At 45.7% G+C, this 19,045-nt stretch overlaps 1 protein-coding gene across 5 annotated transcripts in view; it reads left to right on the top strand.

The window, feature by feature from the left end:
- Positions 1–19,045, top strand: part of TMC5 (transmembrane channel like 5) — a 73,872-nt gene extending 54,827 nt beyond the window's left edge. For all 5 annotated transcript variants that reach the window (XM_070566618.1, XM_070566617.1, XM_070566620.1 and 2 more), the window contains 10 exons: positions 2,064–2,142; positions 2,976–3,073; positions 4,546–4,641; positions 8,473–8,548; positions 8,724–8,857; positions 10,908–11,081; positions 13,179–13,257; positions 16,691–16,795; positions 17,767–17,809; positions 18,553–19,045. In XM_070566618.1, the coding sequence (XP_070422719.1) occupies positions 2,064–2,142; positions 2,976–3,073; positions 4,546–4,641; positions 8,473–8,548; positions 8,724–8,857; positions 10,908–11,081; positions 13,179–13,257; positions 16,691–16,795; positions 17,767–17,809; positions 18,553–18,605 (937 nt within the window). In that variant the 3' untranslated portion in view covers positions 18,606–19,045. The remainder of the gene's footprint in view (positions 1–2,063; positions 2,143–2,975; positions 3,074–4,545; positions 4,642–8,472; positions 8,549–8,723; positions 8,858–10,907; positions 11,082–13,178; positions 13,258–16,690; positions 16,796–17,766; positions 17,810–18,552) is intronic.

The following is a 19,045-nucleotide window of genomic DNA, read 5'->3' as shown; positions in this document are numbered from 1 at the left end:
TCTTGGCTGAGAAGAGTGTGTTTTCAAGTACACTGCCATAAAGGTGTATAAATTATGTTCAGACACCAATTCCGACATGTGAAGGTGATGCGGGCTCAGCGAGCCGAGGAGTCAAAAGAAAGATTTCTTGGACTCTCAAGGTCTGGCAGTAGTGCTCTTTTATTTAGAGCATAGCATGGAAAAGCATGGGGACAGGACCCATGGGCAGTCAGAACTGCTGCCAACATGGGTTGTGGGTAGGGCTAAATTTAAGGCATAGGTATGTGAGTTATCTCTTTACAAGACAAAGGAAAGAATATGTAAAAAAGTCGTTACAATGGTATCAGTGCAGGTGGGGTCTGGTTATTGGGTGGTCCTATAACATTTAGATAAGAATCAAACCAGATTAAGTAAATGGCTGAAGCCACCACCTTAAATATTATTTTTAGCTAAAGACAAAGGAGGATGTTGGGGATGGAGGGGGAGTGATCATGGGAGATTACCACACAAGTACAGTAAACAAGATGCAGATTGAAGTCCTTGCTTTTGGCATTGATTAAGAGTTTCTAGAGATAAGGTCATCCCCCCTTCTTCCCAGTACAGAGAAGGAGACACCTTTACAGATGGAGATTTCCTTTACAATGTAAACGTCTCTTAACAAAGGGGAAGTAAATTCTACTCCTCAGAGCCTCCCTCCCGTCTGCAGTTTTTCAAAGTAACCAGCCAAAAAATAATCCTCATCAGAGGTTTTGCCACCCCGCCAAGCAATTCCCCAACATGAGGCGGGTGTCCTACCGTTTCACTCAATTCTGACACTGTCTACCTGGAGATTCCACGGGATAAGGGTTCAGTCCTACGAGACTCTTCCCTCTCCCCCACTTCAGCCCCCAATCGCAAGTTCAGGTTGTTACCCATAATCCTGACCGACCGGCTGTAGATGGGAGGGTCCAATGACCCCCTCTTCAGGTTTGATTAATTTGCTAGAGTGGCTCACAGAACTCAGAGTAACAGTTTACTTACTAGATTACCGGGTTATTCTAAGAGGATATAAGTCAGGAACAGCCAGGTGGAAGCGATGCATAGGGCGAGGTGTGGGCAACGGTCATGGAGCTGCCATGATCTCCCCAGGTGCCCCACTCTCCCCCCACCTCCACGTATCCTCCAGGCTGGAGGCTCTCCCAACCCCATCCTTTTGGGTTTTTGTGGAGGCTTCGTTACAAAGGCAAGATTGACTAAATCATTGGCCTTTGGCAGTCATTCAACCTCTGGCTCCTCTCCCCATCTCAGAGGTCAGGGGGTGGGGCTGAAAGTTCCAGCCCCCTAATCACACGGTTGGTTCTCCTGGCAACCAGCCCCCAGCCTTAGGGTGGTCCAAAAGTCACGTCATTAACATAACAAAAGACACCTGTATTGCTCTCCTCACAGGACATTCCAAGGTTTTAGGAGCTCTGTGGCAGAAATGGGGACGAAGACCAAATACACATTTGTTACAAGTCACAATATCGCAGATTACTAAGGCGTTAACACAGGAGATATTGAGGGTCTACACAGGACTGGGCACTGGGCAGAGTCGGGGATCTGGCACTGAAGAAGCCTGATCAGATTCCCTTCCTTCACAGTGGAGGGTGTATCAGTCAGAATAAATTACATTATGCTGCAATAACAAATATCCCCCTCCCTTGAATCTGAGTGGCTTGGAACACAAAGGTTTATTTCTTGCTCGTGCTACATGTGCATTGTCGCTTGGCAGGGGGTTTTACTCATGTTAATCATGCAGGGATCCAGATGGAGAGGGCAGCAACCTTCTTGAATACTGCCCGTGGCTATTCCAGAGGGAAGACAGTGAGTTCTGCAAGGTCTTGCTGGCATTTAAATGCTCCAGTCTAGAAGTGACAAAAAATGATGTATGTTACTTCTGCTCACGACTCATTTGCCAGAACCAGCCAGATGGCAGAACCAGCCCATTCAAACCACAGGGGGGACAGGAATTTCATTCCTACCACGTGCCCAAAAGGAAATATTGGTGAATAGCACTAATGACTGCCATGGAAGGTAATGAGAGTTGTTTTCTCTTCTGTTGTTAGAAACATCTTTCTGAAAATATCAATCATTGGAATTCTTTGTTACTATTGGCTCAACATTGTGGCCCTGGCTGGTGAAGAGGTGAGATTTCCATGCTGTTCCACCTTAAGTTCGGTTTCTTAGCTGCTGACCACCAGGGAGGAAGTGAGTTTCTCAAAAGTTGCTGCTCATGATATTAGAACGGATGTCATGTTATTTTTCCATCCATCTGTCCACCCATTTATTCATCCATCCATTCATTTATCCATCCGTCCATCCATCTAACCATCCAGCAACCATCCGTCTATCCACTCATTCATCCATCCTTGGGCTGGGCACTGCAAACATCCCCCTCCTCATTCAGCCAAATCTAAAAGCCCCCAGTTCATCGGCTCTTAGTACTGACTTCCTGCTGGGGTTATTGACCATCAGCTTCGTAAACTGACTCATTCAAACTTCCAGTTGGTGCTAGCCCGCTAAACCTCTAGGCCACTTTCTTAAGAAGGAGATATTAAGTGATTTTTCGTAAAGTCAATAAGCAAAAAAAAAGGGGAGGCATTCTTAGCCATTGACACCTCCTGCTCTCCTGAAGGCATTGCTGAGCGCTGGCTGAGGAATGGGATCCAGAGGGCGTAGGACAGAGATGAGAAGTGTTAAGAGGAGAGAGAGTGAGAAGGGCAAGTTTGGCTACCTGTGGATGGAGGGCAAGCCTTAATGGGGGAAGGGGGTGCACAGAAAGGAATAAACACCCTGAAAGCAAACTCAGCCTAATGGTGCATTTCTGCCGAGAGGGGCTCTGCTTTTCTGGGTATATAAGGACGTGGTCCAACTGAGCCACCAGCCACGTCCTAGCGAGTGCAGGGCGCCAGGAACCGATGGGAACGGAGCGGAGACTGCAGCAGCTTCCTGGATCCTGACTCTTGTTTGCCTTGCAGTGTTGGGAAACCTTCATTGGTCAGGAAATCTACCGGCTCCTTCTGATGGATTTCGTGTTCTCTTTAGCTGATTCCTTCCTGGGGGAGTTCCTGCGGAGGTAAATATTTGTCCATCTTGAGTAATTAGGACCTGACCTTGTAACCAGAGCCTGTCTTGGCTGAGCAGGAAGTATGGGTCCCGTAAGTACTCTAAGTGTGCATTGTTCTAAGTCTGCGTATTGTCCCTCCACATACCAGTTTCTCCCAAATTAACTGAAATTTCACCTTGACCTGACAGTCCTGTTGCCAAAGTTCGTTTGGTCCAGTTGGCCCTTGACAACCTTCTCTTGAAAAAACAAAAATGTTCTAGAATAAAACAGAAATGGAGCCCTTTGAGATCTTATCTACCATAGATAATTTTAATATTCTAGTGTATATTCCTTCACATTTTTCTATGCACATACTGCTTCGCGTGTGTTTATATACTACATAATTTTCTAAGACAGAAATGGGGCCACATGGCATCTTTCCATGCCTGTACATGTAGATTTATCTCATTGTTTTCACTGATTTTTTTTTTAATGATACGGTGAGGACGATTGGCCCTGGGCTAACATCTGTTGCCAATTTTCCTCTTTTTTTCTTTTCTCTTCCCAAAACCCCAGTACACAGTTGTATATCCTAGTTGTAAGTTGTTTTCACTGATTTTAATTAATGTACTAATTTTTATTTTAGAGCCCAGGTGTGCGGAATTGGGGCAGTGTCATCACTGGCCCATGTGTGGTCCTCTTTTATTTATCCATTTATTTTTAAATAATGTGATGAGCGTCTCCTTCCTTGTAGATGTGCCTGTATGTCTGTAAGCTGCCCTCGTGATGAGAGGGCGTGACACAAGGCTGATTTTTTCCTCCAGGGGGAGGTTGAATGCTGAATTTCCTCATTCAATCTGTGCAAACTCACTTTTATTCCAGTCTCTGTTCAACGTCCGGAAATAAACGTGAGAAGGGTTTTGTTGACAGCAACTTTTTATTGGCAACTCTTCTGTATGAGGAAATCAAAGTTGTCTCCAGTTTCCCTGAGTAAATGGAGACCTTGGTTTCCTCCTTGTGGATTAAGAAAACAAAGAAACCCCATTAATTCAATAGCAGTAACCAAAACCTGAAAAATTTGCAGTTTATTTGAGTTAGGAGGTGCTAAGCTTATCTGGTTCCTGAAAAAAAAAGTTTAACAAAGAGTGATATAAATGAGATAGCAGATGGGATCATTTAAATAATTATCTTATTTAAATAATATCTATTATTTATAGTTAATTATTTAAATCATAGGTGGGATAATTTAAATAATGTCTTCTAGAATTCTTTTACACGACTGTAGCGGTACGCCCATTTGAATGCATTGGGTTAATTCTATTTTCCCTCGATGCCCTTAATTATTTCTTCAAAACCATGCTTATACTTGGAATTTTTCAAAAACTTGCAAGGGGACTTAGGCCTTTATTCCAAACTGGTGAAGGTCTCCTTTATTGATTGTGGGGAATCTTTTGAAGGAGGGGGTTGATGGTTTGGGTGCTAAACTCAGTATGTTTTCGCAGAATCATCGGGACGCGGGTTTTCACAAGTCTTGGCTTGCAGGAGTTTGACATTGCCAGGAACGTCCTGGAACTGATCTATGCACAAACTCTGGTGTGGTGAGTTTTGAGAATTGGAGGGTGCCCAGTGGTTCCCGCCTGACTATGGACTCAGAGTTTCGGTGGCGAGCCCCAGAATCTGTTGTTTGTAAAGCCACACGACTAATACCAAATCCAGCCAGTCTGAGAGCCGGGAATTTATGTCCCAGACTATGCTCGTCCTTTATGAGGACTTTGGGCAAGAATCGCCATAGGGCAGGCTCTCAACCCGGAGGCCCCCAGGTTGTATCCAGCTTGCAGGTGTGTTTTGCTTTTCCCACACAGTGCTGCTTCTAAAGATTTGAATTAACCACCAATATTTAAAAACCAGGAGGTAGACCATAAAATTTAAAATTTCTGGCTTCCTTCCAAAAAAGGAAAGATCTAGACTATCTGCCATTATGGTAACAGTTGGCTGGGCCTTGAACTGGGGCGAGTGGCTCCATTTGTCACAGTCCCCACCTTGAACTATTATCTCCCCAACACTGATTTGCCATCTCTCATTGTCCTCATGCTGTTAGTTTTCTTATGGTAGAAAACTTTACTTTACCTTGAGGTCTTAAGAGAAGTGGGAAAATAAAGAAAAGCGGAGAGGGGCTGTGTGCTTCTGATGCCTGGCTGGCTTCAAGCACTGATGTCCTACCTGGTGGGCCCTCTGTAGCCTTTGGGCTTTGTGACCTCTGTTTAGCAACTGTGTCCGTGCATATGTACGTGTGTGCGACTCTGTTTTGGGACTCGCCAGCTAGTTGCATCAAATTTTTCATGAGCTCAAACCAATAGTAACTCAAACCAATAGCCAGTGACTATTTTACTTATTTATTTTAACCTGGTGTAGTAAATGCCAGAATTCCATGTAGTGCATTACATTCCTAAATTCCATCTGTTGGGGGGTTGCTAATTTGGAAGTAGAGGATTTGGACTTGAATAAACTTGGATTCTGGGGCTGGCTCTGTCACTCACTGAGGTCAGTGAGCTTCTCTGACCCTCAGTCTCTTCATCTGCAATATGAACATCATAATAGCTACCTTCGAACTGTGTTGAGGATTAAGTCAGATGATATGTGAAGACTGCTTTGCAGTCTCCAATATGCCATACAACTGTGCAGGGTTTCATTTTCCGACTCTTTACAGTTGCCCTGGGTGATTTGGCTATCTGCAGATTACTCACTAATGCCAGTGACTTTATTTTTAGAGGTAGCGAGGACTTGTTCTTTTTGTGGTTTATGTGATTTGCATACTCTCATGTCACCCCCTGGCACCTGGGCAGCTGACAAAGGCCTTTCACCCACATTATTTCAGCTAACAGGATGCCTTTGGGCAGGTTACATAAACTCTCTCTAAACCTTAGCTTTCTGACCTATAAATGGGGGAGCTAATAGTGCGTACATCCCAGGGTTTTGCTGAGGATTAAATGAGAAAAACGTATGCATTAAGTGCTGGTGAGTACCTGACTCAGAAATGTTTTTTTTATTGTGGTTTTTTTTGGTTAGGAAGACTGGCCCTGAGCTAACATCTGTTGCCAATTTTCCTCTTTTTTTCTTTTCTCTCCCCAAAGCCCCAGTACACAGTTGTATATCCTAGTTGTAGGTCATTCTAGTTCTTCTCTGTGGGATGCCGCCATGCATGGCTTGATGAGCAGTGTGTAGGTGTGCCAGGATCCAAACCAGTGAACCGCGGGCCGCTGAAGCAGAACACGTGAACTTAACCACTATGCCACCATGCTGGCCCCAGAAGTGTTTTATAAGTGGGGATATTATGGCTGTTGTTATCCTTATGAGCACACATTTCAAAAATTGTGGTAAAAAACACATAGCATAAAATTTACCATCTCAACCATTTTTAAGTGTATAGTTCAGTTGTGTTGGGTATATTGACATCATTGAACAACCAATCTCCAGAACTTTCTCACCTGGCGAAACTGAAACTCTGCCCCTTAAACACTAACTCCCCATTTCCCCTCCCCCCAGTCCCTGCCACCACCATTCTACTTTCTGTTTCTGTGTTTGACTGTCTTAGATGCTTCATGTAAGCGGAATCACACAGAATTTATCTTTTTGTGACTGCCTTATTTGACTTAGCATAACCTCCTCCAGCTTCATCCATATTGTAGACTGTAATGGAATTTCCTGTCCTTTTTAGAGCTAAATGATATTCATATTATTCATATTGCGTGAATATGCCACATTTTGTTTATCCGTTCATCTGTTGATGGACACTTGGGTTGCATCCACCTCTTGGCTGTTGTGAATAATGCTGCTCTGAACATGGGTGAACAAATGTCTCTTTGAGACCCTGCTTTCAATTCTTTTGAAGTGGAATTGCTGGCTCATATGGTACTTATAAGCACTCTTAAGTTTTTTAATAAGTAATGTGCATAAATCATCTGGCATGGCAATAATAATATTGCTCCCTTTATTAACTACTTACTTTGGCCAGGTTTTTGCATCCTAGAGCCCCAGCCTTCATATTCTTGACCATTCGATGGAGGTTCCACAGGGAAATGTTGGCATTGAGGGGGGAAAAGTTACAATCGGAGATGGCCATGGTTACTTCCAGGCCTTTAAGATTTTTGTTACTAAGTCGCAGATAAGCACAATTGAAAACACACATCTCTTTTCCTTTCTCTGTGACAATTATAGATTTACCCTCTGTGGGTTTTAGGAAAATATTGTTTTTGACGATGAGCTTTAAAAGATAATATAACAGAAATTGAGCGTGCGTTGGGGATGATGGCAGAGATGAGGTGAGGAAAGTGTTTCTTAAACTTCAGTCTTTTTGTACACCAGCCTGCCTATTTTTGGGCATATCTGTTTTTTCACTTAGTATTATCTTTTAAATTGTTTGCCTTTTTTTGACTTGCATACATTTTTAAAGGAGTCTTTATTTTACAATCATAGATGGAAAAACCAGTATCACTTGACAGAAATTGCCAATAGCTCGAAGAATAAAATGGATCCCTTCGTGAACACTCATTAAAATCTAGCTAGATGCTGCTGTCTGTCAAGGCGCTCAGTCTAAAACTGCTCCTTTTAAAAAAAATGGGAGGTTGGCGAGCGTTAGGAGTTATGTTCTATCAGAGAACTGCGACTTCCTTCTCCGGGACTCCGGGGTGAGGGGGGTGGAGGGAGTGCCCTTCTCATTTGTGACTTAGTGCGGGTTAAGGCCTGTCCCTGCAGGACCTGAGACCTTCTCCAGTGCCACGGAGGGAGGAGGGGGACGTGTCCCACATCAGGGCACCTAGGTTAGGGCTCGTGGAAGGCCATCCGGAGTTCAGTGGCTGCGTGGGGAGGGTGCTCTGCAAAATTTCTTTCTCCAGAGGCGGGCAGAGAGCAGCTGTGGACCTTGGGTGCGGGGGGACGTGCCTGGTTGGCTGTGGGGGAGGCAGTCTCCCTCTGCGTTCGTTTGTTACGGCTGCCACGACAAGGTGCCACCCTTGGGGGGCTTAAACAACGCCCATTTGTTTCCTCACAGTTCTGGAGGCTGGAAGGCCAAGATCAAGGCGCTGGCAGGGTTGGTTTCTCCTGAGGCCGCTCTCCTTGGCCTGTAGGTGGCGCCTTCTCCCTGCATCTTCACACCGTCTTCCCTCTGTGTGTGCGTGCATCTCTTCCTTCAAGGGCACACGTCATATTGGATTAGGGCCCACCCTAGTGACCTCATTTTACCTTAATTACCTCTTTAAAGACCCTGTTTCCAAACACAGTCAGAGTGTGAGGTACTGGTGGTTAGGACTTAAATGTGTGAATTTTGTAGGAATGTGATTCAGCCCATGGCACCCTCTTTCCCTTCCCTCCGCACCCATGTCTGCCCCCACTCCCGTGTCTCCCTGGTCTCTGACACTCTCTCTCCCTCCTAGGATCGGAACCTTCTTCTGTCCTCTGCTGCCCTTTATCCAGATGATTACTCTTTTCATCATGTTTTACGTCAAAAATGTGAGTCAGTCTAAAGTTGGAACAAATCAGCTTTGCTCAGTCACGTGTGACCCAGTGGTGGCTGGAATTGGGTGCTGGGGGCCGGGGGCACTGGGACGGGTGTGAGGAAGCCGGTGGCTGGCTGGGTCCCTCTGGCCTGCTCCTCGGGCCACGGTGGCTGCTTCTCTTTCTTCAGATCAGCCTGATGATGAACTTCCAGCCTCCGAGCAAAGCCTGGCGGGCGTCACAGATGATGACGGTCTTCATCTTCTTGCTCTTTTTTCCATCCTTCACCGGGGTCCTGTGCATCCAGGCCATCACCATCTGGAGGTAGGAGATGGTGGCCTTGGAGTGAGGTTTTAGAGAGGCGGTGGGTGAGTGTCCTAAAATGTAGGTTTTTTTATCATTCAGGTTTGGTGAGGTCGACCGATCAGGAGATGACTGCCATTGACAGGATAGTTTATACTCACAGATCCTGAGAAGAGGGCTCACACCACGCCATGGGGGGCCACATGAGGAGGCACCAGGGCCAATCAGGAGGCAGAGAGAGTGAGGATAAAATGTGGGCACGAGCTTTTTTCTTTTTTTTGAGGAAGATTAGCTCTGAGCTAACATCTACTGTCAGTCCTCCTCTTTTTCTGCTGAGGAAGACTGGCCCTGAGCTAACATCCGTGCCCATCTTCCTCTACTTTTTATACATGGGATGCCTGCCACAGCATGGCTTGCCAAGCTGTGCCATGTCCGCACCTGGGATCCGAACCAGCAAACCCCGGGCCCCCAAAGCGGAACATGCACACTTAACTGCTGCACCACCGGGCCAGCCCTGGGCACAAGCTTTTATTGTGGGTTACATGGGAAGGAACAGGCGAGGCAGGGTGAGCAGATTAGGAGTGGTTGTTTGGAATAATTTCAGTGGGCTCTGGGGCATTGGGGCCGTTTGGAGTTGCCTGGTACCTGGTCCGGCATGAGTGGGGCCCTGAGGAATGGTGGCCCAGAGAGTGGGAGCCTGATAGAGGACATCGTGGGGGTAGGATGTGGCCCCCGGTTGGTTGGTTGGTTTGCATATAAAAGACACATTTGCAGGCTAACCCTGGGAAGGGCAGTCTCTGCCGTGTCAGCAGGGCGCCAGATATCAAAATACAGTAAAATGACATGTTTAATTCAGTGTTTAACCCACGTTTCCCAGTAACCAACAGACACTGCAATCAAGGGAGGGGTCACATCCTAGTTTGGGCACCACCCGTCAGGCGCCCACGGTCCTGACTGGTACAGCTTCCTTACTTCCTCTAAGCGCTGAAGCTTCTCAGAATAGGGAGAGGCCCGTTCCTCCACGTGGAGAACAGAACTTCATGCAAATGAACCCAGAGGCCCTGTCTGGTCAGGCTCCCCCCTACCTCTCCACCTCAGCCCCTTCGGTTCCACACTGCGCAGCCCCTGGGCTCTGGCTCCATCCTGGGAGCCCGCACGCCCTCCCCACGCAGGCAGGTCCTCTGTTTGAAGTGTTCTCCTCACTCCCTTTGCTTGGCGGCCTTCTTTCCATCTCAGCTCAAAAGCCATCTCCAAGATCTGACTCGACAACCATCCTCGTTTACTGTCAGCTCCACCTCTTCTCTCCCGCCCGCGGCAGGTTCTTGTCTTCCTTCTATGGTGCCCAGGCAGAAATGCCTTCGTCTGAATCCCGGTGTCATTGTTTACTCACTGGGCAGGGACCGTGTCCGTCTTGTTTCCTGTGGGATCTCCAGGGCACGGTGCCTGGTACAAGTGAGATAAACCTCTGTGGAATGAATGAATGAAGAAATGAGCCAACGAACGAACAAACCGGGCATTTGATTTTTAGGATGCACGTGGAACTGGAACCACTGGAAGGCAGGGGTTCAGGGCAGGCTACTCTGTTCCGCGAAGTCCTTGCTCCTCTCTCTGTGTCTATTCTCTTTTTTCTCTCTTCCTAACCAGCTCCATGCTGCCTTCTAGTTTCTACCCCTTTCTCACAATTGATTGCACATGGCCATCACTGCCACAGCTCCAGCTTCCATAGATTACGGGGTCCCCTCTTTGAATTTCTTAGTTCAAGTTCCCAAGGAAGAGAATCTGATCGTCCCAGTTGGTTTCTCTGAGTTAGGTCCCCTCAGAGGCCACTGCCTGGGGTTCAGGTTGGGTCGGGTGATACCCCTGCTAAGAGCTGGTCCTCAGAGTGTGGGCCATGAGGACAAACCTACCAGCTGAGGCTGTGAGTGAAAGGGCTTCCTTTGGTCGGGGGGCGTCGGGGGAGCAGGCAAGAAGTGCTGGTTCCAGATGCAGAGCCCAGAAGGAAAGCTGATTTTAGAATAGACTATAGCTGAGTCTCACGCCAGAGATGTTTTTCCATCCCTTGTTTTGCCAGATTGAAACCTTCAGCTGACTGTGGCCCGTTTCAAGGGCTGCCCTTCTTCATTCACGCCATCTACAGCTGGATCGACACCCTGAGTAAAAGGCCCAGCTACCTGTGGGTTGTCTGGATCTACCGGAACCTCATCGGAAGCGTGCACTTCTTTTTCATCCTCACCCTCATTGTGTTGTAAGTGGGGTGCCCTGGGAAGCTGTTGGGAGGAACACTGTTAACACAACATGCAGACAGCCCTCGGGATGTTTGCTGCAAGAGCAGAGGGCTGCAGGTGGGCTCATGGTTTTCCATGATTCTGACCCTGCCCTTGAATTTTTCAAGAAGTTATTTAATATTTTTTGTCCTAGTTTTTTTTTTTTCACCCATTTTATGAAGAAAGCAATACCTGCTCTGCCCCTCTTTTCTTTCTTTTTTTTTCTTTGGTGAAGAAGATTGGCCCTGAGCTAACATCTGTTGCCAATCTGCCTCTTTTTGCTTGAGGAAGATTGTCACTGAGCTATCATCTGTGCCAATCTTCCTCTATTTTACGTGGGGTGCCTCCACAGCATGGCTTGACGAGCAGTGCTGGGTCTACGCCTGGGATCTGAACCTGTGAACCCCAGGCCATCGAACTAGAGCATGCAAACTTAACCACTATGCCACCAGGCTGCCCCTGCTCTGCCCCTCTGAGAGATAATGTGACAATAAAATGAAAACAAAATGGATAGGAGAATGCTTAGGAAAATTAAATGTGTGATTTTTTTTTTCTGAGATTGTGATATATTAAAATGGGCTGGGCATTATTGATACATAGGATAGTGTACTTTCATTTTCAAATAAAAAAAGAGCCGTTCCTAACTTCTTGTGAAAAAGCAGAAGATGTGCCAAGACTGGGCCTGTTTTCCTGCATGAAAAGTTGGTTGGCTGACTAACGGCTGTCCCACTTTAGAAGCCTGGCCCTGATGGCGTTTGAGATGGTGGCTCCTCCTGTAGGAAGACACAACTCAGATGCACGGGTGGTGGACCCAGCTGCTGATGATGGTGGGGCAACCCTCACTATTACAGTTGGAAGTGATGACTTACAGAGATGGCTTGACCTGCAGAGTGGGTTCCCGGCTGCACAGCCTGTTAGTGGCTGAGGGGCTGGAACTTGGTCTCCTGGCTCTGGCATGCCCTCCCTGCCCCACACTAGGTTGCTGTTGCCCTCTTTAAAATAGTGAGTTCTAGTGCCTCACTCCTTCAAACTTCTAATTCAGAGGCTGGCCCGGTTGCATAGTGGTTAAATTTGTGCACTCTGCTTTGGTGGCCTGGGGTTCACCAGTTCGGATCCTGGGCATAAATCTACACAATGCTCATCAAGCCATGCTATGGCGGCATCCCACAGAGAAGAACTAGAAGGACTTATGACTAGGATATACAACTATGTACTGGGGCTTTGGGGAGAAAAATTAAAAAGAGGAAGATTGGCAACAGATGTAGCTCAGGGCCAATCTTCCTCACCAAAAAAAACAAAACGAAACAAAACAAAACTTCTAATTCACCAGGGTCAATGCAGAGTCTCAGGCCCTGCTGCAGACCTACAGAATCAGAATCTGCATTTTAACAAATTCCCAGGAAATCTGTATCACGTTGAAGTTTGAACAGCACTGTGCAGTTTCACAAATTCTGGCTGTGCGTTGGAATCATGCATTTTTAAATTCCTGATGTCTAACTGTTCTTGCCACAAAAAAAACCTGGTGATCATGTGATGTGATAGAGGTGTTTGCTGACACTGCAGTGGTAATCGCATTGCAGTGTATCAGTGTATCAGACCAACACAGTTGTACCCTGAAACTTACAGCATGTTATATGTCAAGTATATCTCAATAAAAAATAAAAACAAAACCAGATTGAGGTGAAGTTTACAAGTGTATAAATATACCAAAACTCATCAAACTACCCTTAACATGAGTAAATTTTGTAATATGTAAACTATGCCTTAATAAAGCTGTAAAAAAGAAAAAATACTGATGTCTGGCCTCATGCCCAGAGAAGCTCAGTTAATTGATCTGAGGAGGAGCCGTGGCATGAGCCTTTTTCCCACATTTCAGTTGATTCCGTGTGCAGAGTGGTGAGAACCACTGCTCTCGTGTATTTACCTTGTAACTCACCGGGACACAAATTTTCAGGAGCACCTTTGGGCCAAAATCCATTTGCAAGTAAATATCTCAGTTCCTTTGCACCCACTGGAAATCCAGAGCCTGCAAAGCATTGGCGAGAGTGTCTGCCATTCCTTCTTTTCTTTTCTTCCAGAATCATCACGTATCTTTACTGGCAGATCACAGAGGGAAGGAAGATAATGATCAGACTGCTCCATGAACAGATCATTAATGTAAGTCCCACTGTACCCTTTCCTTATCCTCCTCTCCCCTTTTTTTTTTTTTGCATTTTATAATGGAAATTTCCAAACATAATCCAAAATAGAATACAGTCATGCACTGCGTAATGATGTTTTCGTCAATGACAGACCTCATACACGACGGTGGTCCCATAAGATTACTAACATACGGCCTAGGTGTATGGTAGGCTATACCATCTAGGTGTGTGTAGGTACACTCTGTGATGTTTGCACAATGATGAAATCGCCTAATGACTCGTTTCTCAGAATGTATCCCTGTCGTTAAGCTCCACCCGCTCATCACTCACCCCAACAACCATCAACATTTGCACACTCTTGTTTCATCTGCACTAACCCTTCGCTGCAAATCTCTGGGTTATTTTAAAGCAAATCCTAGACTTTGTGTCATTTTATCTGTAAAAACTTCTATATGCCTGAGAGATACAGACTTTTAAAAGACATGACCACGATACCTACCATCGCACTTAAAAGGAAACTTAATAATTCCTTCCTGTCATCTAAGACCCAGTCAATGGTCACATTTCCCCAATTGTCTATTAAGTGTCTTTTTACAGTAGGGTTGTTCCAAACAGGATCTGAGAAAGTGCCACCTGTTGCATTTGGTTGAAATGTCTCTTATGTTGCTTTTCCTCTATAACCGTCCAGCCCTTCCCCTTTTCCTGCCATTTATTGTTGAAGAAACCAAGTGGTTTGTCTTGTAGGACTTCCCACATTCTGGATGCATCTGATTTGCCACCCTGTGGGGGTGTTTAGCATGTTTCTTTCTCCTTTGTATTTCCTGTAAATGTGGTGAGCTACTGTAGAGACCCGATTAGAACCAAATTCAACTTCTTAGCCAGAACACTTCATAGATGATGCTGTGCCCTTCTGATGGCGTCACCTCCAGATATAAAATGTCAGACTGTCTCTTTTTTGTGTTTGATAAGAGTGATCAGTGGGTCCACGCTTCGTTAGCCTGACCCATCCATCCTGATTTAGCAGCCTGTCGTGAGTATTGCCTAGAAGATCCATTTATTTCATTAGGGATTACAAAATAGTGATACTCTCATTGTCAGGTTTCTTCCACATTTATTAGCTGGAATTCTTCTATAAAAGAAGAATTTTTGCTCATCAACTATTTGATTCCCTTGAAATAGAGTTCGTAGAGGAAAGAGTTATGCCAGTTTTTTAAATGATAAGTTGGTACCCTAGTGTATTAGTTTCCTGGGGCTGTCATAACAAATTACCATGAGCTGGGTAGCTTAAAATAACAGAAATTTATTGTTTCACAGTTCTGGAGGCCAGAAGTCCAAAACCCAGGTGTCGGCAGGGTTGGTTCTTTCTGAAGCACCGAGGGAGACTCTGTTCCTCGCCTCTCTCCCAGCTTCTGATGGCAGCTGGCAAACCTTGGCGTTTCTTGCCCTGCGCCTTCATAGGTCCAATCTCTGCCTCCGTCTTCACAAGGCCCTTTTCTCTCTCTGTCTATTTCTCCTTCTCTTCTGAGGACTTACCATTTGAATTTAGAGTTCATCCTCATCCAGAAGGATCTCATCTCCAAACCTTTAATCTAATTACATCTGCAAAGACCCTGTTTCCAGACAAGGCTATATTCACAGGTACTGGGGTTAGGATAACTTGGAAATATCTTTTTAAAAGGGAGACACTATTCAAACCACTATAGCTAGCAACCTCCCAATGTAGCCAGTGAGGATTTTTTCAAATTATTATTACAAATTCAGAGATAGTATATTTTGACATCTTTCAATTACAGTCATTTGTTTATGCTTAAATAGTCTCATCCTTTGCTAGTGGCAGTCCTTTTGAATTAGCTCCCGGGTACTTTTGACATGCCCGCAAAGTCTTCGATAGCTTCCTTGCTCTCTGGAAGGACAAGATGTCCCAGACTCATCTTGCTCATGTCCTGTCCCAGAGCAGGAATCCGCCATTTCTTCAATTTCTTAAGGAGTCCTGGTGAAATGGCATTTAGGGACCACAGTCTGGACACAGGGATGCTCATTGCGCCTGGGCTGATTCCCTTTTCTTCCGAATACCAACATAATTGTGACACGAGCACTTCTGTCTACTAACATGGGAAAGAAGTGGGGCTCCCCAGGGTTCTATCTGCTTGAGTCTTTTCTTGCTTGAGGAAGATTGTCACTGAGCTAACATCTGTGCCAATCTTCCTCCACTTTGTATGTGAGATGCCACCACAGCATGGCTTGACGAGTGGTATGTAGGTCTGCACCCAAGATCAGAACCTGCGAACCCTGGGCCGCCAAAGTGGACCACTACACTATCGGGCAGGCCCCCAAAACCCTTATTTTAAAATTAAGGAATCCAGGGCTTACAGAGTGAAGTGATCCGCCCAAAGTCACACGGCTAATAAATGGTGGGATTTGAACCAGGTGACTCCAAAAGTTCGTGCTCTTACCTACAATGCACTTTTGCCTCCCTGAGTCAAAATCTGTTGGCTAAAGCCCTTGAGTTTGCATTTTTGCAAGGCCTGCAGGTAATTCTAATTTGCACTGGAGTGTGAAACAGCTGCTACAGACCAGAGATTTCCAAACACGTCAGCCAGCAGCTGGGGAACTTGTTAAAATACCAATTCCCAAGGCCAGCTCTTCCTTACAGAAGAATTCCAATTGATAAACGTGGAAGGAATGAGGGAAATAGAAAATCACACTGAAGCAAATACCACAGTAATATCTATTGCGAGCAGGATCCACTGGTGGATGGCAAAATTAGCGGGTGAAAGTTTAAGGAGAAACAGGGCGTGGGGAATGGGACTGACCTAGACTGGTCAGACCATCAGTGGTGCTGGCTGGCCCCCTCAACACTGGTGGGATATATGTCACTCCTTTATCTGCAGCAGAGTTATAGAAAAGTGATTCGCCCTTCTGGGGAAGGCAGACCTGTTTCTTTGTGTCCCTTCCCAATTCTGGAATTATTTATCTGGGTCTACTCCATGAAAAGAGATAACGTTGACAAATGGAATATATTTGATGTCTTTAGATGCAGAGCTGTAAGCTTTGACATTCCCAGTGGGAGGCCAGGGCAGACCCAGGCAGTGCTGGGTGCCCAGACAGGGTTTTGGGGCAGAGGGCATGCCAGGAAGGGGGCTCTTATAAACCATTTGTCCTGGGCCTTCAGACAACGGCATGTCAGTTGCTTCTGACAAGGCTGCTTCTCAAGCCTGCTGAGGAAATCACTTTAGAGTAGATTATTACAATTTGGGAAGGCTGTAGGGGCACAATCTGGCTTTGCTGTGAAATGTTTATTTTCTTTCAAGAGAAAACATGGCGGCAGCCTCCATCCAACGTCTGGGACCGCACCTGCCTGACAATCCGCCTTCTTTCCATCATTTGCTTCTCCACCCCACACCATCATTCATCCTCCACATTTTGGTTTTCCTTTTCCTTCTTGGCAGGAGGGCAAAGATAAAATGTTCCTGATAGAAAAGTTGATCAAGCTGCAGGAGATGGAGAAGAGAGCAAACCCCAGCTCGTTGCCACCGGAAAGGCGAAACATGGAGGTGAGGCTGGAGGCCACGTGTGTCTGTTCTGTAGCCCAATCTGACAGAAGTACATCCCATGAGGTGAAAAGTGCCCTGCCATCTCACCCCACTCTATTAATGCTTCAGTGTAGATTCTTCTAGATCTTTCTCTCCAGGCATCTGCAAACATACACACAGCTACTAACATTTTTGTTTATTTATTTATTACAAAATTGGGGATATACTATACACATAGTATTGTAACTCCCCTCCCCCCAATTAATATCTTGCACATTGTCTCAGTCTGCTCATATTTGAATATTTGGGTTGATCCCGGGTTTCTTTTTTAAGACTAAAAGTAGTGTGTAATGAAACATTTTGTGTCACAATTATTTTATGTGCGTATCATGTGGCATGCCCATGATAATACTGATAGATATTGCCATGTCATGCTTTTAAAAAGATTTTACCAATTTCATTGTTACCAAGAGGGTATAAGAGATGCCTGGAACCCCAATCCCAGAGCCCTCGCTGGCTTCCTTGGTGTCTTGGGAAATATGGATAAGCAGTTAACCCACCTAAATTCAAATGCCACTAGTTTTGGAAGTTATGATCTTGTCAGAAGAGACTGCTGTGTCATTCGCTATCTGTGCCAATTAATACCGTCTGCACGATTTAGGTCAGGGACCTAGAGGCCCAACTCTAAATCCTGTGAAGGCAGGGACCATGTCTGTACCCTCACAGCCCAACGTCCTAATATATTACTTGGCGTATTGTAAATGCCCAGTAAAATACCTGTGAAATGAATGAATAAATGGATGGAATCACTGTCCCTAAACAAAACAAAGCAAAACACGTTTGATATTTCTCTGGCTGAGCCTTGGTCTTAATTAATGTCACCTCTTAGTTTTGTATGGTGGGGGGGCTCACCGGCCTTACCAGCTGTGCAACAGGACCCGGGGTCTGCATTATTTCCCAGTGATGAGGCTGCCTCTTTTCTTCTTTCTCAGCAACCAGTCTCTTTGCACGTCAGGGAACATGATGCTGCTCGTGGTGAGTAACTGAACTGGCCCTAAGAAGACCTCCTGCATCTAGATGACATAGCCCAAGCTGGAGCATCAGAATTGCCCGTGTATCAGTTCAATCGCAAGAATCGATCCAAACTGGCTTTAGCAAAGCCCCAAGAATAATTCTTGCCTTATAAGCTGAGGCTCACAATATGTCACCAGAACCTGGTTTCTTTTTGTTCAATTCTTTTCCATGTTAGCTCCTTTCTCAATTAGGTTCTTTCTAATATCGCAAGACTGCTTTATCAGCTCCTGATATCTTCTCAGATTCAAGTCTAGTGGGAAAGAGTGAGACACCCAGAGTTCTTATTGTGTTTCCTTGGATCTGACTGGGGGATAAGCCCCTCCATGAACCAATGGCTGTGGCCATGAAAATATGATGATTTCATTGGCCAGATCTGAGTCCCAGGCCTCCTCTGTAGATACAGGTGGTACAACCCTACAGAGCCAGGGACTGAGAGTGGGGAAGGGTGGCTTCCCAAAGAAAATCTGCAGCTGATGCCAGAAGGGGATGGATGCTGGGGAGGCAACAAGCAAACCAACAACCCCATTCATCTTTTTGGAATAACATGTACTGACAGCATCCAATGGTGGGAGTTCAAGGGGAGGATTGAAAAAAGAGGGGCAAGGCAGGCACGGGAAGCTGTGGGATCTTGAAGGCCCGTTTGGTCTTTCCCCTGGAGAGATGGGGCAGTGAGTGTCTGTGCTAACGTCTCTTTTCTGTGTCAGCCCCAGACCTGCGATTTAGGCGATCAGTTCAAGAAGATAATCCAAGGGCCTGATGATTATTGCGGCAGCCAGACAGCAACCAAATAAGGAAAGAAGACAAAGATGGAACAACTTCTTCCACGACACCTGGGCCCGTCGGAGCTTTCCAGAAGGGGAATTGAAGCCACTAGCTGGGAGTGGAAACTGACCACAGTGTAAATACTGAAGTCAAATCGGCCATTCCCTGCTGGTTTTTTTTTAACACCTGAATTGCTGATTTTTCAAGATAAAATATTTGGGATTTTCTAATAAAGACTGTTGTAATATTTAAACTAGTTCACAAAAACATGGGGAGAGAGAACCTGGGAATGATGTATTTTGTCTTCGAGAGATGTGCTGTGAATTGTGGGTCCTTAGAAGTCCCTCCTCCCAGACCTCCCAGACCTGGCGAAGGTTTGGAAACTGGTGCTAAGACAAGTATCCAGCCTGAATAAAAATGTGGTCCTCAATCAGA

This window comes from Equus przewalskii, chromosome 12 (genome assembly GCF_037783145.1).
Source record: "Equus przewalskii isolate Varuska chromosome 12, EquPr2, whole genome shotgun sequence".
In the NCBI taxonomy this organism is placed as follows: Eukaryota; Metazoa; Chordata; class Mammalia; order Perissodactyla; family Equidae; genus Equus; species Equus przewalskii.
This window is presented reverse-complemented; position numbering and strand designations above follow the sequence as displayed.